The sequence below is a fragment of the Pleurodeles waltl genome, chromosome 7 (assembly GCF_031143425.1).
Source record: "Pleurodeles waltl isolate 20211129_DDA chromosome 7, aPleWal1.hap1.20221129, whole genome shotgun sequence".
Lineage (NCBI taxonomy): Eukaryota > Metazoa > Chordata > Amphibia > Caudata > Salamandridae > Pleurodeles > Pleurodeles waltl.
This window is the reverse complement of record NC_090446.1, coordinates 601778248-601804036: the sequence shown is the minus strand read 5'-3', so window position 1 is coordinate 601804036 and position 25789 is coordinate 601778248. Positions and strand designations below refer to the sequence as shown.

Here is a 25789-nt window from a genome sequence, read left to right as displayed (position 1 = left end):
CAATAGGTCTGTAAGAGGCACAGGACTGAGGGTCTTTCCCACCTTTGGGGAAAAGTGTGATTAGGGCTTCTCCCATGGTGGGGGACAGTGCATGTCCCGTTCTAATGTGATTGAAAAAATCAGTGAGGTGCTGTGTTAGCTCCGCACTAAAGGTTTTATAGAAATGGGCATTAAAGCTGTCTGGTCCCGGTGCTTTGTGTACAGGGAGAGAGTCTATGGCCGTCTGCACTTCGTCCGTTGTAAAGAGAACCATCAAGGTGTCATTGGTTTCTTGGGACATCTGCGGAAGGTTTGATTGTTGGAGGTATGTGCCTTGCGTTAGGGTTTCTGGACTGTCTCACTTATACAGTCGGGTATAGAAATCTCTAAGGACTCATGCTTTTCCCTCATCTGAGTGATGTTCCCCTGACTAGTCTCGTATTTGAGCTACATACTCCCTAGCTTGTTTGGTGAGTAATTGTCTTGCCAAAAGTGTGCCTGTTTGATTCCCCATTTCATAATGAGTTTTCTTGAGTCTTAGCATTGCTATTTCTGCTCTATTCGTGTATGTGGATAGCAGTTTTCCTTTGATGGAGATCACCTTCTTCTGCGAAAGACAAGTGGGGGAATGTTTGTGGGCCTGTTCTGCTGCCGTCAGTTCGTTTTCTAGAGTCTGTCTTTCATTGGCCTTTAAATGGTGTAGAGAAGTTGCTAAAAAATGCGTTTACCCTTTATGACTGCCTTGAATGCATCCCAATTAGTGAGAGAAGAGGTGTCCGCAGCGTCATTATTCTGAAAAAAGTCTCTAATAGCCCTCCGCAATTCGTCCCGAAGTGTTGGGTCACCTGTTAAAACTTTAGGAAAGTACCAGCTACGAAATTTAGAGCACTTGGTGGGCCAGTCAGGTCCAATCCCCACCGGAGCATGATCAGATATGATAATTGGGAGGATATTTGCTGTTTTAAGTGCTTGTTGAAGGGGTTGACTCATGAATATATAGTCAATCCTTGAATAGGATCTGTGTGAGTGAGAGAAGAAAGTATAGTCCCTCACCATGGGATTGAGCATACACCATGTGTCGAAAAGACCCAACCTGTTGAGGGCCATTTTGACAGTCTTTGCAAAGGAACTTGTTTGCGCTCTCTGGGGATGGGTTGTATCTTGGGTATTGTCCCATATCAAATTGAAATCGCCCAATAAAAGAATATCCCCCTCGGCGTAGCCCTTCAACTTATCTAGAAAACCCAAGAGGAACTGCGTTTGTCCACTATTGGGAGCGTATAGAGTGGCCACTGTACATATCCTCCCTCCAAGATTGCCCTTGACCATTAAATATCTGCCCTCTTTGTCCTGTTTCGTGCCCACAACCTGGAAATGGATGGATTTGTGAAACATCAGGGCAACCCGCAATGTTTTGTTGTCGCTGAAGCTGTGTATACCTGCGGGTAGTGTTTGTGGTATAGTCGATGTCCCTCCCCCTTCTTGAGATGTGGTTCTTGCAGGGCAATAATATCAAAGTGATGGTCATCAAAGAACCTTCCCAACTGCGATCTCTTGTTAGGGGAGTTCAGACCCTTGACATTCCATGATAGGAGTTCTAGCATCCTGCTAGTCTAGTAGGTATTGCCATAATTGGAACGGCCCATATCCCTGGTTGCCCCGTGGTCTCCTCCAACCCTCGACTCCCTCTAGAGGACTCTGGGGTTATCATGCACCTCTAGTAAGCCTATCCACGCCAAGTGAGGACACAAAATATTAATAAAAAACATAGAAGAACATCAGAACAATTATAAACATGCAGACATATTGTTGCTGGTTCTCAAACCTTTTTGTGATCTTCATGGAGGGGAGTGAATACACATCCACTCTTGTCCCCCACAGAGACTGCTTATTAAAACCCTCAAAGCGTCAACTGTAAGGATGGTTTATCTTCTTTGCTTCGGGAGAAAAAAAGAGAAAACCTTGACTGGTCACCGTGCTTTCTTACAAGTCTCTATGCGGGTTTTCTTGGTACACTTCACTGGGGTTCCCTTCCCCCTCTCATTCCCAGTGTTAGTTCTCGTGTGACCTATGACCAGGCCCCTCACCTGGCCAGTATCAGATCCTGATTATGTTCTCGTCCCTGGTGGGATGCTTTATTTCTTGGGAATCTTTTTCCCCCTCTTTGGTTGCTTCCACTGATCTGTGGAGGTTGATGGCTCCCCCTGTCATTGTGTTCCGCCTGGTGTCTTGACCAACTCTGCTGTACAACTCTCCTGTAAACCCAGTGAGACTGCCGCCTCCTCGAAAGTCCATGAAATTATGTGGTTTATTGTTGAGCTCAAAAGCTAAGCCGAAAGGGAATGTCCATCTGTACCTAACATTTTTATTTCGCAGTGCGTCCATGATTGGTCGAAATTGCAGCCTTCAGATCAGCGTTGCTGGAGCAATATCCTGAAATAATGAACACTTTGCACCCTGGAAGGACACAGAGTCCTGCTTTCTCGCCTGTTAAAGGATTAGTTCCTTTACTTTGAATGAACTCAGTTTCGCAAGGATATCTTTAGGCCTCCTTCCCTCGCTTGCGGCGTGGATCCCTACCCTATGTACTCACTCCAAGTGGACCTCTGGATGGTCAGTGCCCAGGATAGTGGAAAAGAGACCAACCATGAAGGCCTCCAGATCCGCACCTTCGCTACCTTCCTCCAAACCCACCCACTCTAATGTTGTCTCTACGGGAGTGGTTTTCCAGGGCTTCGCACTTGTGAAGTGATAATTGGAGTTGCGTCTTGAGGTGGGCAACCTCTCCCTCAAAAGGATCCATTTGCTGTTTCATCTCTTGGACCTTCGCTTCTAGATCCAGTGTGCGGGTCCCCACTGAATCCATATCAGCTTGAAGGGAGGAGAACCGGGTGTTGATTTCAGTTTTGAAAGCATCAAGTGTGGCCTTTATATCGGCCGTCAGTTCTTCACAAAGCTCAGTTTTGAAAGCGCGGAGGGAAGTTAGGAGGTCTTCCTTCATTAGCGCCATCTCTCCTGTCTGTGGCGAGGTGGATCTACCTGCTCTGGCGGGTGCAAAGTAATTGGAGACCCTATTAGATTGTGACTGCCGTCGAGGCATAGGCGCCCCACCAGGTCATCACCGACTTTTTCCTCCCCACTCTACCTTCAGTCGTGGCGCCCAATACTTTGTCTGCTGCTCCGTTCGCTTGTGTTTGTCACGCTGAGTAGGTCCGGCTTGTTATGGCCCCGTTTCGGGAGAGGGGGTGAGATATACTGCACCGCGTTTTGGGGCTTTCTCAAAGTGTTTGTTGGTTTTCCCCTGTACCTCGCTGATGGGCGCCACCTTGAAGTCAGGCAGTTTCACCGCTGAGTTCCGTCTTAGTTCACCTGAGGTCTCACCCTCTCTTTTCACCCCTAACTAACGGGGGGAAGACAGGTCCCCTCTGGCGTTCCCCCAGTGGTCCCCAGGTCATTACCCATCGTGGCTGGGCCTTGTCCAAATCAGACCATGCCAATCGTAGAAGGGGTCAGACGCACCCACGCTCCATACCTGCGTCTGTCGTCCACTCGAAGCACAGCAGGGACGCACTCAAATGGCTGCTCCGGCCACCACATCGGCCCATCCCGTACCGCCGCTGCGGGGCCTCAGGCAGTCAGCGCTCCAGCACGGCACCCGAACTACGGTGCACCACGATCTCCAACACTCCGCATACCATCCCCGGGGCAGAGCAATTGTGAGGCTCACATTTAGACATCTCTATCCACATGTCTGTGAGGGGTTTGAGCGGAGCCTCCAGGAGTCACGTCCGGATGGCCATGTTGGTTGGCCATGCCCCCGTGCCAATTTCTTTTTTTTTTTTTTTTTACTTTTAGCCGTGCTGCTGTTCAACATGGCTAAAAGCATTAACCAAGTCAATAGCTCGCATAAGCGAGACCTATTTGCTTTGCCAATGCATTTTTTCTTCCGAGCACCTTCCTTGCACTGGATGATGTCCTCTGGTCAGAAATGAAATACATCTGCCTTTAAGTCGAATGAACAAATGCAAGTAACCGCCAGATACACTAAAGAAATAACTAGGGACTACCATTTTCTGGACTACTAACTTTCCACTCTTTGGAGCATAGAGGTAATTTGGCCGTACTCTCACTCTCTCATCATGTAGGGAAACTGGGAATAGAACGTGGTTCTGCTTGTGCCCTCTACTACAACTTGGCTACTGTGTATCTGTCCCTTCAAAACAGACCAGGATGTTAATATCTGGTGCTCCTACACTGTTTTTGATCAAAAGAACCCACTCCTTTAGTTCAGCCATGCTCAAAGCCCGAAGAAAGAATACATGTTTTGAAAGAAACCCCAGAATTGAATATGTTTTAACAAAGGGTCAATTGAAGGGTACACACCTCATTTTGCGCAACAGTGAATGAATACAGAAACAAAACTTTGCCAAAAGTAGGCCACATGATCAACACTACATATTGTGTACACATTAACAGGGGTTACCGAAACATTTAAGTACAGGTAGGCTTACATTCTAGCAAGATGGACAGTACCCTACAAGAAACTGTGCTGAACACATTAATGCATCAATAAGACCAGCGACTGATAGCCAGTGAGCTAAAGAGCATTTACTCACCCACGGTGCAACATTACATACAATCTTTAGATGTTTCTGGGACACAGAGATCAAAAGTACAGCACGTGCAGTGGTGTCGGGCTTGAGGTGCAAGGGCCAGCTGCTTGCAAGATATAGCTGTCTTTTGCCACCTAATGGAGGGGGGTTAGTTTTCTTGCTTGCTTTATGATTCATGGCACCATTGCTACGCTGCTGCGTTACTCAGATTATGATACCTTGACTCCGGTGATGAACTGGTAGTCACTAGTGATTTCTTTAGTGTTGCAGCAGTGGCTTCCATTTGTTTAGTTCAACTTAAAGACACATTTTATTTGTGCCCAGAGGACATCATCCAGTGAATGGTAGTTGCTGGGAAGAAAAGGAAGCATTGGCAAAGCCAACAGGTCTCGCCTAAGAGAGCAATTGGCATGTAGTACAGCTGCAGGCTTCTGTGCAGCATAGCTGTAAATTAAAATAAAATTACACTATTTCATCAGTGCTGGCCATGTCATAGTGTTTTTTTCCTTTAAACTGCTGGCAGGAGGCCAGGGTGGGAGGCATCTCGGGAGGAGGGAGTATGTGCAACACAGAGGATTATGATGCCTCCTGCCCCGCACTTCTGCTAGCAATTTTAAAAACACTATGATGCAGCCCGCACTGACCACCTCCTAGTGATTTTTTACAGAAATTAAACCAAGATGCACACTAGCTCCACTGCAAAAACATTGACAAAGCCAATAGGTCAGGTAGGTGAGACCTATTGGCTTTGCTAATGCTTGGTTTTCAAACTGTGAACACACAACAAAGCTTGATGTTTGTTGAAATGTAGACCTAAAACAACTAGACAGAGTGGGATAGGAGGGTGCAAAAAATGGATGGAGCGGTGTGGCACTGGGGAGCAACAACATGGAGAGGAACGGGAGAGTGAGGGGGGAAGCCACAAGACTGGGAGGGTGCAGGCAAGGTAGGAGGTAGACAGGTGAGACAAGGCAAGCACAATACTCCAAGGGGCCAGGAGGGATGGGGCAGGGAGCAACGTGCGAGGGGGTGGGTGAAAGCAACAACGTGGAGTGGGATGTGGAGAGAAGACAGCCTGCAAGCATATGCATCGTTTGGAGTGCCTCCAAAAGTGGGAGCAGCGGAAGGGCACTAGGCAGGAAAGCAGTAGTTGGGCAATGCTTCAGGGAATCCCCCTGTAAGTAAACAAAATGTCTGTCATGCAACAGCTTATGTGCTGTCTCAGGCGAGACCTAGAAAGGGGCTAAACACCTGTACAACTTCATCAAAAATCTGTAAAAAAAAAAAAAAGACCACATCACCCCTTCCCTGATCGAACTTCAATGGATCCCCTTGACATCCTCCACCAGCTTCAAAATCAGGGGCATAATGTACAAAGCCTTCACAAACAGCATCCCGCTTTAGGGCCTGACGAGTTAAGCGCACCATTTCTGCAGGGCCTTGGAAAAAATACAAGACAGCATGCATTCTTCAGTTATTTACCCAGAATCTGGAACAACATCCGTGTATCCATCAGGATTTCCCCAAAGCTGCTGCTCTTTAGGAAAATGTTACAGACACACCTCCGTAAAGAGCACTACATCACAGAGCAGTAACAATTCACTTCTGCTTTCTCACTCATTAAGAATATGTTTGCCTTTCACTCTGTTTAAAGATTGGCTGCCTTTCGGCTAGGTATGTGTTATGCAAAAATACTAACATGTATCATTTGACACTACCAAAATTCGAACTCATGGCGGCTGTGAGGGACTAGTAGCCAACATCACTTTAGTGTGGGGGTAGACCTTGGTATAGCTCCTTTCTGCAGAGCTAGGCTCTGCTTTGACATCTCTCACCAAAAGAGAAGCACTGCAGTGGGATCAGATGAACAAAAACCAGCAGGGTCGGACTGGCCTATAGGGCAATCAGGCAGTGCCCAATGGGCTGGTCTGACAGGTCACTGTGTGGACTGTTTTTTTAGGTCAAGCTTCGAAGACCTGTTGTATGCTTACAGCCCGCCCACTGCTTTTCATTTGTTTGTTTCAGTGTCATTTAAAAATTCTTGGTTGCTAGTGGTCAATAGTTCCTATTGGTCACTCCTTTTTGTTTTTCATTTCCTCCCAAGGAGCAGGGACCAACTGAAGTAGCTTTACTCTTTGGTTGTTTATCTGTTCCTTTGGGGGACTATTTTTTTATTTTTTTCCTGCTTGTGTTACACTATGGGTATGTGTTCAGCTTCAGGCCCATAGCTGCCTGCATTTTTTTGCAGCATTCGTCCCTCTCACCGCCTCCTAAGCTAAAAAAAGACCAGCTGTTGTTCTCCGATCTGAGCTGCTGTGACGGGGATGCTCTGTTAGTGCAGGTGTGCTATCTCATTTCCCGGGCTTTAACATCTATTCTGCCCTCTAACATGAAAAGCAAATCCCCAGCGATATCATAAAAAGATAGTGCTTTTTTAAAGCATGCTGATCATCTCCCCCGTGCCACGTCATCCCTTAAGTGACAGCACTCACTAATCTCCCTGGCCCCTCCATGGCCCCAGGCCTGCATGCCCGCTCTTCCCAGGCTTCCTAGCCTTTATAATCAAACCTCTTTTAATTATCAGCTCAGATATATCACTTCAGGGACTTTCCAAGGGTTGCCACAGCCTGTTTAACCTGTGCTGCGATGCAGGCGGGTCTAAGCTGTGTGCATGGTGGACCCAGTGCAGTGCAGGTCTGCAGACCAGCGAGTAATTGCAGTGCAACAGGAGGGAGAGTCCATTTTTCCTCATTGGGTCCATGGCTGGGAAGCAGCAGCCCAGACTCTAAAGAAAGGCTGGGGGCTAAGGAGGGTCGTGCCACATGGTGAGGTTTTGGCCTTCTCCCTGGCAAGATTTTAATTTCTTAACTGTCTGCTTTATGTAAACATTGCATTGCAGTGATTAAACAAGCCATGCTTGGTATCCAGTATGCATGGCACAATCAAAAGTTCACTGCACAAATACAATGACAGCATCACCCTACCCCCACCTATCTGCACCCCATCACTTCAGACTATGTCCCCAAGGGTTTAATTGGAAGGGGTGTGCCTGAAATCCATGCCTTTGTCTAGCGAGCGACCTGTGTTACTTTTGGTGTGAAAAAATGCAAAACAAAAAAAAAGCTACCATTTTGCATGAAAAACTAAAAACCAACTGCTGAGTTGTGGTGGCAGCAGGGTATGTCCTGCTGACTGGAATTTATATACAATTTATATTTATTAGATATTAGTCCTGTGTAATGGTGGAAACAATTTTAATCTTCTGATAAGCGAGAATGTCTGGGTGCCTTTTAAAGTCATCCATGTAAATGTCATTTAAAGGGGGTTGGCGGGTCCAGGAGGGTAGCTGATGATTGGGCGGTAAGCTGTAGGGGTCCTGAGGCAGAGTCAAGGATGCAAACATTCTTTTTACAGCACATCTAGGATCACACTGTGCACAGAGTGGCACCTTGATTTACTTGTTTATATAGTAAACAAAGGCCTTGCTCTGGTAATTTTACCAAATGAACTGCTCCCCAGAATACAAAGCTCTTAGAGGTGAGAACAGATACAGCAACCTGGAGATCTCCGGTTTGCTTTTGATATTTTTTTAAATAATTAGCTGGAAACATATTTGGTTCATGCTTGACACCTTGTTGCCTCCATAAGCAGCTGTATAAAATAATTTCAAATTAAGGCAACTGTTGCATTGCGCCACCCTCAAGCCTCAAGGATTTGATCGTCAAAATATTATCCTTTTTACAATTTTTATAATTCTGTGCTCTGCAGTTGTAAGTTTCAAGCTTTTTACACAACCGTAATTTTGTCTAACCACAGTTTAATCTTTTCGAGACTACTGTGTATTTAATTACATGCTTTCACTTTTTTGAATGCGCAGTTCTCTATAATTAAATGCACACTTCATTATTGTTTCCAGTGTGTTCTTGTTTTACTTTGTGTCACTTTTATAATCCGTTTTTTTCCCCGACCTCCAATTTGTCTATTTGTTTTGCGTGGTTTGTCTTTTCAGAAGAGCTTTTATCAAAAGATGTGGCTCCGATGACCTAAGATGTATTTTATATACTCTTTTTATCAGATGCGTCTCTAGGACAAGATTTTTCTTTTGTACTGTTTTTTTTAAATGTGAAAATATTTTTCCTTGTGTTCGTTGGTGGGAAGCTCGTTCAGCAGGTTATGTGTTCGTTGCGGAGAACTAACTCTGCGTGCATTTTGCACTTTGGCATTTAGGCTGGTCCCACTCCGTTTTTAAATCCTGAGACTTCCGCAATAGGTACAACTCTGTAGGAGGGGCACTAACACACAGGTAAGGAGGGAAGTCTACACCCATTGGCCAGCATGAAGTGGGAGTGCCCCGCAATGTGTGAGGTATGCACTGCCACCTCCTACACAATAATGCAGACTCTTAACAGTAGATGATGCAGCACCCAGAATAATGTGCTGCATGGCTAAACACGTATACGATCCCAAAGGCGAGACCTATTGTCTATGCCAATGCATGGTAGCAGCTATTGACTGGTTTTATGGCCAGGAGGGCTGTTTTTACTGTTGATTTTCCTGAAATAACCACATTTTTTTTTAACCTATCTGCTTCGCTAATGAGTGACCATTCTACTTAGATACCCAGGCCTGTTTATTGTCCCTGTCCGACTCTCAAAACCAGGCAAAACAAATTAGGTGGGGCAGAGTAGTACAACTTTTTAAAGTTATGCTGAGCACTTCAATTCCGCCAGCTGTAATACTCTAGGCCTACCATCGGAACATAAACCTTCCTTTTATACAGAATTTGGGAAATGCTGCGTGCAGGTTATCTTCCAACAAGCCAAAAATTGCACTAGCAGTGTTATCTCATTACACCATGCACCGCCCACAGTGCGTCTCCCTTAAGGTTCTAAATTTAATTTAAAGTAGAAAAGAAGAGCAATGCATGGTCTACGGAAAGAAAAACTAAACAATGCAGGGTAGACTGGAAGACACCTGGGCACAACACCTTTTAGTTGGGCCACACCTCTAACAATGGATGCCCTATTTAGAGAGAGACAGAACTTTCAAGTTTCTGAGGTGTTCGCACGAGTTCCCATCCAGGATTTTAATTTGTCATCGGACTTAGGAAAAAAAGTTATAATGATTAGCTACTTGTGCATGGAACTGGGAAGTCTGAGATCACTACAGAACAAGTGTATTATATATCTGTTGTTAGCCAAATCAGAATGAATTGGGTGACAAAAAGTCTCTTCATAAAACTAATGCAATCGAGTACAATGCGCAGGGCTCCATCCACTCCAGTTTGCATGCTTCTTCTCCTTGTAGTTCCTGATTTACAATAAGATTTACAGGCCTGCACATACCCGATTGCAAAGCAAAACCCCAGGCTGATGCAGAATGCACAGGCCTTTGAAACTTGCGAACTTTGTAATACTTCAGGCCTTTAGAACACTTGATACAGTTCTCAGGGTTCCAAGTGCCCTGCACAAGTAAGCAATTCAGTCCAGGAATTTTCCTTGAATTCTGGTGCTTCTACTCCTGGTGTTCAAATGGGTTAACAGTAATGTCCTTTAGATACATTTTTTTAGGGGCCCAGAACTTGCCATTTGCTGGTGGATTGCTCCTTTTTTTCTTTTCAAATGCTCCTTTGCACAGTTTTATTTTTAATTACTTTAAGATTGACATGTTCCATCTTGGAACAGTAAGTTAAAAATAAAATAAAATGGTGGCCTCACTGTTCTGTATGCTGCTACATGTGTGGTGAAGCATCAGCAAAAAAAAAAAAGAATTGGAAAGGCAATTGGAAAAAAGATGAGACTGCCACCCTCCCACCCCCTTCTTTTCCAAAGCTCTTTTTATAGGTTTCCATTAAAATGACTAATTTCAGAGCAGTTAACAACCGTTCATCATTATCTCTCATAAAGAATAATTCTTTGGCACCAAGAAGCTTCAAAGAATTCCATCAATTAAATCCTATAGTGACTCCCAAGAAGCAGACCAGCATTCACCCAGATGTCACAATTCATTGAAGACAATTCCATACTTTCAGACTTCCAAACTGGATTCCGCTCAGGAAGACGCACTGAATCGGCACTCATAGCAATCTTGGATGATCTTAAAAACACAGTTGACGGCAATGGAGTTGCTGCACTACTTCTCTTGGACCTCTCGGCTGCCTTTGATACGGTTGACCATGACACCCTAATTCAAAGACTCAACGAAGCCGGCATAGAAGGGACTGCTCTCGATTGGATTACATCTTACATTAAAAAATGAACTAATATCATCTATTCGCCCCCTTCTCGTCCAAACCCTACCACACAAAAGCAGGGGTCCCCCAAGGATCAACCATCTCACCTTTGCTTTTCAACATCTACATGATATCATTACCAGAACTAATCAATGATTTTCATCTCACATGCTACAACTATGCAGATGACACACAAATACTACTTAAATTGGAATGCCCCAAAAACATTGAAAACTCACTAATCTTCAGTTGCCCCAGAGCCGTTGATCAGTGGATGACTTGGAGCTATCTCAAACTAAATGCCTCCAAAACAGAAATACTCATATGTGGTGACTGGAATAATTATGACCCACTGTGCGCCTGGCCTGACGATCTCGGACCACCTGCTCAATTATCCAAGGAAGTTAAAAATGTTGGAATCACCATGGACTCCAAGTTAACAATGAATGCCCAAGTGGACAAATTAGCACAAACAAGCTTCATCACCTTGAAGACTCTACAACACATCTTCCCCCACCTCGGATTTCCACACAAGGTGCAAGCTACTATCTCGCTTGTACTATCCAAACTGGATTATGCCAATGACCTCTACCATGGATCATCTCTATCTATTATGAAAAAACTACAACGTATTCAGAACTTCGCAGCCAGGCTACTATTACATGTAAAGCCACAAGCCCACATCTCCCCTGCCTTGAGAGCACTACACTGGTTACCCGTTGCCAGAAGATGCTCCTTCAAGCTGCTTTGTATCACCCACAAAGCTATACATGGAACAGGACCGCTCTTTATCAGAAACAAAATACCCAAATACATTCAACAAAGAAACTTCCGCTCAAGATTGGCACCCTACCTTAGAACACCACCATACAAGGAAAATACTATAGGTGGTAAATCCTTCTCCGTTCAAACAGCCAAACTATGGAATTCATTACCCCCAACTATTAGAGCCACAGATAACTATCTTGTCTTCAAAAAACTATTGAAAAGTTGGCTCTTTCCTTCAAAATCACCATATCCAAACAGCTATGGACTGCATATGCCTATGTTGATAAATATTTTTTATCTGTTTATGTGTATCTTCTAGTTATATATAGTTCTTTAGAAAATATGTATCGCTACTATGTCATAACAATAAACTACACACATACTCTTTAAACCTGTTTAACTAATGTATATTTACTCATGGTTTAAATATGTATATGTATGTACATATATGTGTGCATATGTGTGTGTATTCATGTGTGTATGTATGTGTGTGTGTGTGTGTATATATATATATATATATATATATATATATATATATATGTGTGTATGTTATTCTATGCTTAACATGTTGATAGGTCCTAGATAAGTTGTTATATATTAGATACTTATGAATCCCTGCTCTCATTTTATATCACACTTTGTCTACCCATCACCATATATCATGTCTCTATCAATCTATCCTCCAATCCCACTCTGACTCATCCCAAATCCATTCTACTACTTTTGTCTCCTAAATAACCCTGCCTAAGCTTTTCTCTCCTCTTCCACATCTAACTCACCCAAAACCTCACTTTACTACCATGATCTCCCAAACAACCCTACTAAATTCTCTTTCATTTATCTCACCCTGCTACTATGATCTCCCTAACCCTTTACACAGACTCGTCCCTCCTCCATCCCCCTTTACTCATCCCAAGCCTAAATCCTATCACGATAAACTCCCAATTAACACGTCTGGATTCTTCCCTCCTCCACCCCTCCATTAATCCAGTCAATCAAACTAACAAACTCACATATCCGCGGCTCAAATTAACTCTTTATAATACTAGAACTGTACTCATATTTCCCTATACTAATCCACCACTAATTCCTTCTGGGTTCCAGAGTAGCGTGCTACTCGCCAAAAAGCACTTTGATGCCTCGTCAGGAGTAGTAAGCGCTATATAAATACTATTACAATTACAATTGCTACAAACCCTACTATGCAGAGAAGTGAGCTGGACTGGGTGCAGGGTGACCAGCTGTCTGCTATGGACTGTATGTAAATTGCAACTGAGGTCCGTTATTGATCTGGCAAGGAAGAGCATTTGTCCGTAATTTTAGCTGAGCTCCATTTTATAGCTTTCTTACCTCATATTGTGCAGTTAACGGCATAATCAAGAGCTTGTTTCCCGTTCTTGTTAATGTCTTCCAAATGGAACAATTTACATATATAGCTCGGGCCCCCAGTTAACAGAAGGCCCGGTTTCATGGTAGGATAACAATGGCAAAGGCTTAATTTCCTGCACAGCCCATTGAATTTGCGTAAACGTTTCTACGTGTATGGGCATTAATCTAATGCTTTGTTGGCTTAGTTTCAGAGTTGGATTTTTTAGGTGTAATTTTAGGGCCACTAGAAGTTGGTACGAGCTGTCGCTGAGTTGTGTTCACAGCGTCCTTGTTTTAACCCACAAGGGACTAACCAATCCCACTGTAGTTGTAAAAGGTAAACTGCCTTTAACACTTGTCAGCTGTAACCACTTGGGTGTACCTATTAACAAACTCTGTTTGTTAACTAACACGCTGCAACTTCTAAATTAACAATACTGTTGAATACCCAGTCAGCAAGTCAATAAACTTCGGCGGTTACCTTAAAAAGAGCTAAGGGCCAGATGTAGCAAAGCTTTAGCGACATGCAAACGGCGAAAGTCGCCGTTTGCGAGTCGCTAAAGACACTTTGCTATGTGAAATGCATTTTGCGAGTCGGAACCGACTCGCGAAATGCATTTCCGAGTCGCATATAGGAAGGGGTGTTCCCTTCCTATTTGCGAGTCGCACTGGTATGCAATTTCATTTGCGACCGGGTTGCGGTCGCAAATGAAAGCACAGTTACCATCCACTTGAAGTGGATGGTAACCCAGTCGCAAACGGGAAGGGGTCCCTATGGGACCCCTTCCCCTTTGTGTCTGGACCAAAAAGTTATTTTTCAGAGCAGGCAGTGGTCCAATGGACCGCTACCTGCCCTGAAAAATACAGAAACAAAAGGTTTCGGTTTATTTTTCAAAGTGCAGCTCGTTTTCCTTTAAGGAAAACGGGTTGCACTTTGAAAAAAAAAAAACTGCTTTATTTAAAAGCAGTCACGGACATGGAGGTCTGCTGACAACAGCAGGCCTCCATCCCCGTGAGTGCCCTGAATCGCTATGGGGTCGCAAATTGCGACCCACCTCATTAATATTAATGAGGTGGGTCTTTGCGACCCCATAGTGACTCGCAGAAGGTGTCTGAGACACCTTTCTGCATCCCAAATTGCGACTTGCAATTTGCGAGTCGCAGGGACTCGCAAATTGCAAGTCGCAATTTGGGAATTTGCTACATCTGGCCCTAAGTACCATAAATTGTGTGACATCAAAGTCTATTGTTTATAGCGCTTTGAAATGAAAGATGCATAGTAATAAATGCTTTATAAAAACATTATTCTTATCGTTGAAAAATTATAGAACCAAAGCGCAATGCTTAGTTAATGTGAAAAAAAGACGTACAGACGCAAACACCGAATTTCTTAATGGTGTATGACAAATAAGCTTCACATAACTGAATACCTTGCAAATGTTTAGCATTTTTTTTAAAATACCAAAGCATGCAATTAAGAACTTTCTACCAACCCACATAATCATGAGAATGTGTGACTACTCTGTCATATAACCAGTCTAAATATGAAAAAAATAAAACATGTATTGGCCATACTACAACAGTGAACAATACAAAAATAACACATTTAGGGCCTGATTTTGAGTTTCGCAGATGCGGTTACTCCGTCACAAATGTGACGGATATCCCGTCCGCCATGTTACAATTCCATTATATACTATGGAAATCATAATACAGTAGATGGGATATACGTCACATTTGTGATGGAGTAACCCATCCGCCAAACTCTAAATCAGGCCCTAGGTTTGACAGACGCCCCTAATAATCTTCAAATCATTTTGGACACTAAACCAATCTGCTAATTCTGCGTCGGTGGATGGACGGATGAGTGGATAGCTGGGTGGGTAGGTGGATGTACTGAGGTGAGTGTGGGATGCATGGATGGTTGCCATGGGCGGAATGATTGATGGATTGGTCGGTGCAAGGATGAAAGGATGGACCAGGGTGTATGGATGGATCATGTGTGTATGAATAGACATATGGGTGCGTGGGTGGATGGATTTGGTGGGTGCATGAATGGTGCTAGATATTGGGTCTCTAGTTGACAGAGTTGTGCACCTTGTCCAAGCAAGGACCACAAACCTAGTCAGGGTAAGCAAGATACACACCCTAAATTAACCTGTGCTCACCCTCTGGTAGCTGGGAACAGAATAGGCAGGCTTAACTTAAGAGGCAATATGTAAAGTATTTATGCAACACTTAAATTACAATAGCACAGAGAAAACACCACAAAAAGACCCCACAACAGTTTAGAAAAATAGAAAATATTTATCTGAGTAAAACAAGACCAAAACAACAAAGATTCAATAAGTATATATCAAGATATGAATTATTAAAGAATAAAGTGCAATGTAGTACTTTAAAGTCAATAGCGCTAAAAGGCTACTTGAGGTTGCGCTCGACCGAGGTAAATCCAAAGTTCAGGCCAACCACATTGGAGGACAGACCCACGCAGGACCTGCTGTAAAAGTAACTTGAATGGAGCAAGTCTCAGCGTCGAAGACTCAATGTGTCAGTTCCGATTCACGCAGTCAGGTAGATGCGTTGTCATTGAGCCTTGCTGTCGGGTCCCCACATTGACGTCAAACTCCTTTTGATGTAGGTGGTGTCTTCGTCGAGCTGCGCAGCCATGTCCTCAGATCAGCACTGCTCGTCGTCAGACTTTGCAGTCGGCTTCTGCATCATCATTGAATTGGTACTCCATCAGCATTGAAGGGCACTACAGCAGTTCTGAATGGTGCAACGGCCTTGATCAGTCAGGTTTGAAGACAAACAGCTGCAGTGTCCACTCTCAAGTCTCTGGGCTAGATTGGCACCTCCTCGCAGGACAAAGCTCACAGTTGGCAGAGTCCAGCAGCTACACCAGGGTTGGAGGAAGTCTTTGATGGCCCTGAGACTTCAAGAACAGGATGGAAGCCAGCAGGCCCTTGGAAAACTTGGTTTCAAGGATGTAGAGAGCAGGTGCAGTCATGCTCACTCCCAGGCAAGAAGCTGTAAGCAGCAGGCAAACACAGAATGCAGTTGGCAAAGTGGCAGTCCCTCCTGGAAGCACAGCAGCTCTTCTTCCTGGAAAAATGGCCTTGCCTCCAGCAGAGTTGTGATGTACTGAGGCTTGGGGTCCTGGAACTATACCCAGTTGAGCCTCTCAAGTGGGGGAGAATTCAAAGAGAGTCCTTTGAAGTGCACAAGGTACCTGTCCTTCCTTCCCTGGCTCCAGACACCCTACAGTAGGTTATCCAGCTCTTTGTGTGGGACAGGCACAGCCCTATTCAGTTGTGTCAGCTCCCCCCTCCCATCTAGGCCCCGGAAGGCCTATCAGCTTGGTGATCGGCCATCAGGTTGCAAATGTCACACCCCGGCTCTCTTTGTGTGTAACTGTCTAGAGGGAATGCACAAAGCCCAGCTGTCACCCACTCAGACGTGTATTCAGAGACAGGCAGAGGCACAGAATGGATAAAGTAAGAAAATGCCAACTTCTAAAAGTGGCATTTTCAGACTTACAATTTAAAATCCAACCTCACCATAAATTGTGATTTTAAATTGTTAGTCCAGAGACACCAAACTCCAAATGTCTCGGTTTTCCCAATTGGAAGTTACACTTGAAGGCTGCTTCAAGGTAATCCCAATGTTAACCTATGGGAGGAATAGGCCTTGCAAGAGTTAAAAATATGCCTGGTAGGAGTTTGCGGAGTTCCGTGAGCGGCGGAGTTTGGGTAATTCGCGCTGACAGTACTGATTTTCAGCGCGCCAGTTTCTCCCGTGCTGTAGAATCAGCATGAACGGCATAACGCTGAGTGCCAGAGGGAGCAAACTTTTTTCTGCTGCTCGAATAGATTTTCTATGTACGCAGCAGCTTCCTCAACGCGAGCGGCAGCTTTCTCATCATGAGCGGTAGCAGGCTACCACGGCTGCTCATGTTCAGAAATCTCGTTCTTGCTCGCCAACTTAGCGATTTCTCTTGCTAGCCAACTTAAGGTTGGCGAGGAAGGAAAAAAACTCCACTCTGCATCACTTCACTGAGTTTTTCAGAACTCAGCACTCCACGTGGATGGCGGAGTGGGGAAAACTCCACGATCTCCGCCAGTAGAGCGGGATTTTTTACCCACCCTTAGTTAAAAACAAATGTAATAGTTTTTCAGTACCAGGACATGTTAAACTTAAAAGTACATGCCCCACTTTTAAATACACAGTCACTGCACCCTCCCCTTGGGGCCAGCTAGTACCTACCTTAGTAGTGAGTTAATAGTATTAACATGCATTGGAAAAACCAATAGGTCTTGCTTATAAAAGCTATTGGCTTTCGCAATGTGTTTTTGCCATGTTGTAAACCAGTGGGGCTTCTGTTCGGCATTGCTTAAAGTTAGTAGAGTGTCGTAAATTGGAGTGAGGGAACAGAGTGGAGTAGAGAATCATAGACTTGATTTGTTTGAGTAGAGTGTCATAGAATGGGGTATGGGGAGTAAAGTGTCAGAGTTGAGTAGAGGGGATAGAGTTCAGTGGCGGAGAGTGTAAGAGTTTACTGTTGTAGGGTGTAGTGGGTTGGAGTAGATTGAGGCAGAGGGGTGGATTGGATTGGAGAAGAGTGGATTGGATTGGAGTAGAGTGCGGTGGATTGGATTGGGGTAGAGAGGAGGGTGGACTGAGTAGAGTGTGGTGGACTGGAGTGGATGGACTGGTGGATGGTTTGGACTGGAGTAGAATGGATTGAAACGGGATGAGGTGGATTGGTCTTGGGTGGATTGAGTGGGGTGTGGTGGATTGGAGTGGGTGGATTGGTGGATGGTTTGGAGTGGAGTGGGGTGAATTGAAATGGGGTGAGGTGGATTGGTTTGGGGTGAGTTTAGTACGGTGGACTGGATTGGAGTGTACTGGATTGGAGTGGGGTAGGGTGAAGTAGATTGATATTGGGTGGGTGTGATTGGATTGCATTGAAGTGGGAGGATTAAGGTGATTTGGAGTGGGGTGGATTGTACTGAAGTGAGTGAATTAAGGTGGACTGGATTGGACTGGAGTGGGCTGGATTAAGGTGGACTGGAGTGGGATAGACTGGAGTAGGGTGAGTGGATTTGAGTGGGGTGAATTGGGTTGCAGTGGATTTGAGTGGGGTGGATTGGACTGGAATGGGGTGGAATGGATTTGAGTTGCTGCAGTGGGTTGGATTAGAGTGGGGTGGATTGGAATGGGGTGTGTGGAGTTGGATTGGAGTCGGTTGGGTTGGATTAGAGTGGAGTGGATTGGACTGGAGTGGGGTGGTTTGGGGTAGGTTGGATTGGTGTGGGGTCGGGTGGGTCAGGCTGAAGTGGGATGGATGGACTGTAGTGGAGTGGATTGGACTGGGGTGGTTTGGATGGGGTGAGGTGGATTAGATTGGGATGACGTGGATTGGACTGGAGTGGGTAGATTGGATTGAGCTGGATTGGGTGGACTGGATTGGTGTGGGTGGATTGTGGTGGTTTGGAGTGGGGTGAAATGGGATGGAGTGGGGCAGATTTGATTAGGGCAGATTGAACTAGGCCGGACTGGAGTGGGGTGGATTATTTTGGATTGGAGTGGGGCAGATTGTTTGGGATTGAAGTTGGACAGATTTGAGTGGAGCAGATCGTTTTAGGTTGGAGTGGGTCAGATTGTTTTGCATTAGAGTGTGGCAGATTGGAGTGGGTCAGATTATTTTGATTGGAGTGGGTCAGATTATTTTTTATTGGAGTGGGGTGAATTGTGGTGAATTGGAATGGAGTGGATGGATTGGATTGGGGAGAGGTAGATTGGATTGGGACAGATTGGAGTGGGGCAGATTGTTTTGGATTGGTGTGGGCCGGCTGTTTTGGATTGGAGTGAGGCAGATTGGAATGGTGCAGACCGGAGTGGGCAGATTGGAGTTGGGACGATTTAATTGGATTGGAGTGGGACAGATTGGAGTTTGGAAGATTGTTTTGGATTGAAGTGAGGCAGATGTTTTTTATTGTATTAGGGTGAGTGTTCTGGATTGGAGTGGGGCAGATTGCTTTGGACTGGAGTGGGGTAGATTGGAGTGGGGTGGGTTGGGGGACTGGAGTGGGGTGGGTTGGGGGACTGAAGTGTGGTGGATTGGATTGGGGTGAGTGGTTTGGATTATAGTGGGGTGGATTGCTGTAGGGTGAGATGGGGTGGACTGGCGTGGATTGGAGTGAGGCGGCTAGGATTGGAGTGAGGTGGACTGGGGTGGAATGCACAAATATGTATTAAAGCATAATTTAGGAAATTACACATAAGAAAGAAACAATGTTGCTACTCAAAACTTAGAACAAGATAATCGTCATCTTTTGAGAACAGCACCCACGAGCAAAAACAAAACATGAGTGCAAAGCGAGAAAAGAAGACTTAGCAAAATAAAAAAAATTAACTATAGAAAATACAACTTTGAAATTTCGTTTGTCCTGCTGGTACGTTTTTGCCAGTCACAGACCTGTTTGCAGGGCACTAGAAGTGAAAAAGAACATAACAGTACCTCAGTCACATTGGGAGGAGCGGACAAGCTCTGATTAAGTTGAATTAATCAGTGCTTGGTCCCTGTTCCACAGAGAGGAATGGAAATGATGCAAGACCTGCAGTGACAAATTACAAGAGTACCAGGCAAGCCAACAAATGGTAAGCAACGGGCAGGCTCCAAGCCCTTTTTGCTCACAAGAGTGACTCACAAGTGAGACGCATGCACTAGCACATGGTCTCACAGGCTCGACCCTAAAAAAGGAAGGCATGGGCCCGGCAAGTGGATACACTTGCCATGTCAAAATAGCAGTTTAAAACTGCATACCCAGGCTCTGCAGTGACAGGCCTGAGACATGTTTAAAGTGGTACTGTAGTGGGTGGCACAATCAGGGCTGCAGGTCCACTAGTGTAGTGAATCCTAGTTTGTTTTGAGGGGATACAGGAGTTAGCTTAGCAGTTGGCTTGCAGAACTCGTGCCCCAGTCACCTAGTGACTTTTAGCCTAAATTAGCCTGCTCAGTTTTAGCGCATTTATTAAATAAATTATTTTAAGATGGCTGCCTTGTTTTGAGTTAGGCCCATATTTTGATTTCCCTTATCAGTGCCACCGCGCTAAGGCATCAAGACCAGGCGACAAATACAAACAAACTGAAGGTTACCGCGTTAGGGACTTTTTCCTATTCACACTTTGGAAGGGAATGTTTATACCAATTACCGGCCCAAGAACGCCTCGTTATCTACTGTTTTGAATTAACTGGCGTCAGGATTCTAGGCAGATCTGTATATATACTCCTCACTTTATCAGATAGATAGAGGGATTCTGACCAGATGTCAACGCTGCGGCACATCGCCTTGACACTGACCCAGTCTTCATGTTCCTGTGGAGTCTGGGCCTGAGGCCTCATTCCAAGGTAACAAGGGTTAGGGGCTCTTCCCATGGACATGGCATTGGCAGATTGAGGTTTGGCACACCTACCTCTCTTCTGGGTTAGGGGTTAGACCTATTGACTGGAGTATTTGGACATATCACACACTACACAAAATTGAGTGATATCGCAAGATGGTGGGGGTTTTCATACTAATAACTTTCGTCTTTTCCACTCTATGTCTCTCGTTGTTCATTATCCTAATCATTGCAGCCAACACAACTTATCGTAGATTGCAGTTCTGATTAAATAAGTATCACTGAAACCGTCATTGTATCCTCTTCATTGCCTGTGTATGTTTGAGACTTGTTGTGGATGTGAGAAAGGGGTACTCTCCGTTTAACCACGATATCCCCTGGGATGTCATACTTACGAGTCCGTATGTAGAGACTGCCACAAATCACCTCTACCCGCTTGGGGTTTAGGTGAGGTGCTGCTTGACAGCCGGGAGGGTTGGGACGACAGTTGCGTTTTGTTGTAGGAGTGACATAGTTGCCTACAAACATAAGTACTCTCCTCCTAAACCAGCTGTCTGGCCCAGAGCAAGAATCAAAACTACGACACTAGTAGCATTTAATTTTTAGGTCCTGGGCACATATAGTGCACTTTACTAGGGACTCACAAGTAAATTAAATAGGCCAATTGTGTGTAAGTCAAGGCTGCCATGTTTTAGAGCACAGAGCACCAGCACTTTCGTACTGGTTAGCAATGGTAAATTGCACAGAATCCTAAAGCCAACAAAAATGAATTCAGCTAAAATTCGAGGGAAAAGGCGGTTTGGGAATGACCCTGTAGAAAGAGCCAACAAATGAATAGGAGGATGGGTGATTGAATGCACAAATCTGGGTGGGTACATAAATAGAAAGATGAATGGATGAATGATTAGTTGGACAAATGGATGCTTGGATGGATGGAAATGAACACACTTGATGCATGCAGTCCACATTTTGAGCAATATATTATTAGCCTCTATAGTGAGCCTCTGTGTTACATGAATTGCAGCATGTAGTATTAGCTGGAGCTTAAAGGGTACAGGTTTGGACTATGGTATAAAGAAGCCACTTCTGCCGATTGAGATACCAGAAGGGTCTATGAGCAACAACAGAGGTAGTTTCAAAGCTTTAAAGGTCTTCAGACACACACAGTGTGTTCTAAGTCTTCTTGTGTTACAATCCAAGTGAGCTTGTGACAAGCCCTACAACCTCTCAACGAGAAGGTAAAACTGTGATGCTACCGCATTGTTAAAGTGTAGTTCCACACAAGCCGTCTAGGCCACTCCTCTACCCGGCCCAGCAATCTTCCCAGCTACCACACTTAAGAAGGCCGACTTTAGTTATGACCCTGTTTGTGTTTTAGGGTCAGAAAATATTATTTTAAAATCCCAAATAGACAAAGAAGGAGTGACTTTCATCGACTGCACTGTGTTAAAACATCACTTTATGCTTTAGAATTCAATTCTGCCTGCCAGTGTAGTGCTCTTAAATAGCTGCCAGAGGTAGAATGACCACCTGTCTGCTAATTACAGACTGTCCATAAACTGAGCATAAAGTCTGTTATTGATCTGACAGCAGACAGCATCTGTCCATTTTTCACAGTGCACTAGTCCGAGTTATGTGATGATAAACATCAGCTTTGTGCAGCAGTCTTGTGTGGACAGGACTGGAACCTCTGCCTGAGGGACTGTCACACAGCACCACCAGCGCACCGACCAGAACAAACTGTGACTCTCTGACCAGAAATCAAAATAGAAAGACAGAAAGATTACTGTTCACAGGACGGGTCTCTCTCTGCGGCCATGAGTTTGACTTCGGGCGAGTGAGAATTTGAGACTTTACTAAATCCTTTCCAGGCTGCTGGGGGCAAGGGCACCGCAAACAGCTGTGACGTGAGGTTGGCTGATACGTGTCACTAGATTTGTCAGAAACAATCACATCAAAATACACACAGATCATGCACACATACACACACACACACTCTAACCCTTAATCTACGTTCCTCTTCCTCTCTTTCTCTATTAGTAGTACTAATGACAGCGAGCTGCAAGTCCATATTAATCAACAGAGCTCTGCTTCTGGACCTACCATTTATGGCACAGGGCGGAATCATGTGACAGCTGTCCCTTATGGCAGCTGTCAAATTTTGCTCAACTGCTAATGTTTGCTGCTTTTCTAAGTTTTAAACAAGACTAGTTACATACGAATGTTTTCTCAGTGCTGCTATGTATTTTGCATACCAAAAACATAAACATGACTTGTGCATGTGTGAGCTGTCTATTTGTATTTCTATTAGAGCTTGCCCTAGTCAGATGTTGCTGCAAATCTCAACTGCTGTCCTCAATTGTTGTCCTACATTTTTGTCTTCAATGTTTACAATCAGTGCCCAGTATCTGCCTCCATGTCTGGTGGTCAAGGATATAAATTGGGCGGTTACTGTTGGATGTCAAAAAACACTGCTTTGAATTTGGTTCCTATGAAGACTTGTGTTCATGTTCTTAACTTTTAAGCAAAAACATTGATCTGTTTCGCAACAGTAACTGTAAAAATGTTTCTGGTAATTCGTGTCAGTGATGCCGTCCCAGTTTATATTTCACGTATTTTACTTCATCTTGCCTTCCCTAACAGTATTTGCTTCTCCCAGTTGTTTCTGCATTTGTTTTCATGCGACATATCACTCTTCCATGGTGCTTACTGTGAACCAAGTGGCCTCCAAGTATTTTGTGTGAGTTCAGGTTGTGGGTGAGGGTTTATGACTGGGCATGACTAAAAGCTCTGGTGCTGTAGTTGAAGGCAACGTGAGTTTCTCCCCCTGCCTGTTAGTTGATCAAGCTAAGCGCTTTATTACAGTGGCGCATCCCACTTAAAGCTGTGCACGCGGTCGGTCACTATCTGGGTGAGCTACTCAGCAAGCAACAAACGAGAGCTTCCTTATTGTGTCCAGAAAAATATCAAACTAGAGCACCCGAGAAGAGATTTTTAAGGCATGGGCCAAGTTGGCGTCCAGGACCTCCACCTGCCAAGCAGCCTCGTAAGAAACTGAACTTGATCTCTATTTGACCCCTCTTTATTCTATTTCTCTATTTTAACGTCTCTCCCTCTTCCTAGCGCTACCTGTAACTCGGCCTTTCAAAACCAGTGTCAATTTAAGGATTTTTGGCAAACCGGGCTTGACATATTTCAATTCATTTTGTATCACTGTGTTATTATTTCAAATAAAATGCAGTATTGTTTGGCATCTACGGTCTTGAAATGAGAAATAAAATTAATATTTTTCCATACAGGGCCCCCCAGATTACGTTTTTCTAAAGGCCTTCAAAATCTACAAGAAGGCACTAACTGATCCTGCGATATTAAAGATTAAGAAACATGAGGCAAGCGGGAAGCAGGGAACCAAGGGCACCTTTCTTTGCGCTGTCACCTACACTCGGAATGAATTCCATTCCGTCACGTTCGCTGAAAAAACTGACTTCCTGGTAGAAAAAATGCACAGTGACTCACGCCAGGCTAGCGGAAACCTCAGGGAGGTGCCGCGGAATGTGTCTGTGCAGGTGTTAGGACAGGTCGGACCCGGAAGCAGGCTGTCGGTGTCTTGTTACACAACAGCGAGCGCTGCGTTTGTAAACGCACATTTGGTTGACTGCTTTATAGACTCTGAGTGTGTACTTTGGCAGCACCTGAATGGCTTCCGCGACAATAAAAGGTTCTTCTGTGCCGCACCGCCCCCGCGCAGCGAGAGGGAGTTTCAATCACGCACGTTGTCTGGTCATGAAAATAAAGTGATGAAAAGCCCCTTGGAAGTGAGTCAGACTCCACATTTTTGTAGTTTTGATTGAAACGATGTAATGGGACTTCCTCAAAAGCACTACTCTTCGGTGCCATAGGACAAAACGTTAGTACATGACGCTCATCCATGCGCATGTAGCTACTCAACATCTTGTCAGGTCGGACTTCTTAAGCCAACATCTGATCCCAAGTCAGCCCATTGCATGCGGGGGGCTTCCAGTAGCGGACAAACCAAGGGGACGCTAAAATACAAAATATTCGCCATCTAAAAACCCAGATTTGGGAAGACGGAAGGTGTCACCTGGCAGCACTTTCCAACTCTCTAGACGGCTCTTCCCACCCATAGGAACCCCGCTTAGGGCGCTGATTGACGTGCCTTTAGCAGGAGACCCCCTTCGACACGCCACTCCCTTCCCATACAGGTCTCCTCGCAGTCTCTGCCTACTTTAACTCAGTCAGTCATTTTCTGGATCTCCCTCATCCTGGGCCCATCCCCTCTCCCAAGCCAGGTGTCTTCCTAACACCACACGACGTAGATCTCCTCTGTTCTTGGCCCTCTTCCATGAGATATCACTCTGGATTTAACCACTCTGCCCCGGGACAGAGGGGCTGAATCTGTCGTGCCAAGAGGTAACCCCTCTATCTCCCTAAATCTCACCCTCTTATCCCCCCCCCACCTCATTATACCCCGTTAACACCGCGTCTTCATACAGGACCCCCTCATGGACTGCCGATGTCTCATTCCCTTTGAGCCCTAAGAGCCCCCACCCCCCCCCGCCCCCCCCCCCAAAAAAAAAGTAGTTGGTCTCCCTTCTTACCTTGGGTCTGTTCAACCACTTCCTCACCAGTGCGGGCAGCATGTCACCCAGATTCCAGCTTCAGGGAGAACCGGCGCCCCTCCACTCCTGTCCTCTGCCCCCCTAGATTCTATGATCTCCTGACTCCTCTGCTCAGCCTGTCTTCGGTACGTTACTTCCACGGTGCTCCTCCCCCTTCCCCCGAATCTTTGCCGCTTTGTTTGTTTTCTACCAACAGTCTTCATGCGTTTTTATAAATTCTGCCTCTTCTTTTCTCACTCACTTTTCTCCCCACTCGCCTTCTACCTCTCCCTTCTACTCCCGCTGCTGCTGAAAGTTGTTCCTGGTTTCCTTTTTTTTCTCCGCCCCGAAAACTTTATGCCCGCCTCGCATGTACAGCCAAACCCGTCAGACGCTTGGCGCTCTCGCTGCACACGTCAGGTGTGAATGTCTCACTAGCATAGAGATCTCATGTCCGTGCCAGGTCAGGGTAACTCGCCGTTCCAGGGAGAGAAAATAAGAAAAGGGACCCAAATAAGTGACCCATTAGTGAAATAAATAGAAAAAGCGCCCACCCATATTTGCACATAGGTTAGTTTTGAATTTGTGTTAATATCAGGGACATCAACAGAAATACGCATTGGGACAGCCATACGTCTCGCCTATACAAGAGTTATTGGCTTGGAAATGTGTTTTTGCCATGTTGTACACTACTGTGGCTGCTGTTGACCATACCTAAAAGTTAGTTGCATGGAGTTTCATAGAGTGGAGTGGGGGAGTAGTGTCAAATAGTGGATTTGTTGGAGTACAGTGTTGTAGAGTGA

General features: G+C 45.0%; 1 protein-coding gene across 3 annotated transcripts in view; it reads right to left on the bottom strand.

Moving 5' to 3' along the window:
* The window catches only part of LOC138304447 (uncharacterized), a 123883-nt gene extending 98546 nt beyond the window's left edge, over nt 1-25337 (bottom strand). For 2 of the 3 annotated variants that reach the window (XM_069244507.1, XM_069244506.1), the window contains exon 1: nt 24987-25332. Coding sequence is in view for 1 of the 3 variants with exons in the window: in XM_069244506.1 (XP_069100607.1) it covers nt 24987-25028 (42 nt within the window). In the remaining 2 variants the exon portion in view is untranslated. Of the gene's footprint in view, nt 1-24986 lie in introns of all 3 variants that reach the window. The other variant, XR_011205573.1, reaches the window with a different exon arrangement.
* Nucleotides 25338-25789: the final 452 nt, after the last annotated feature.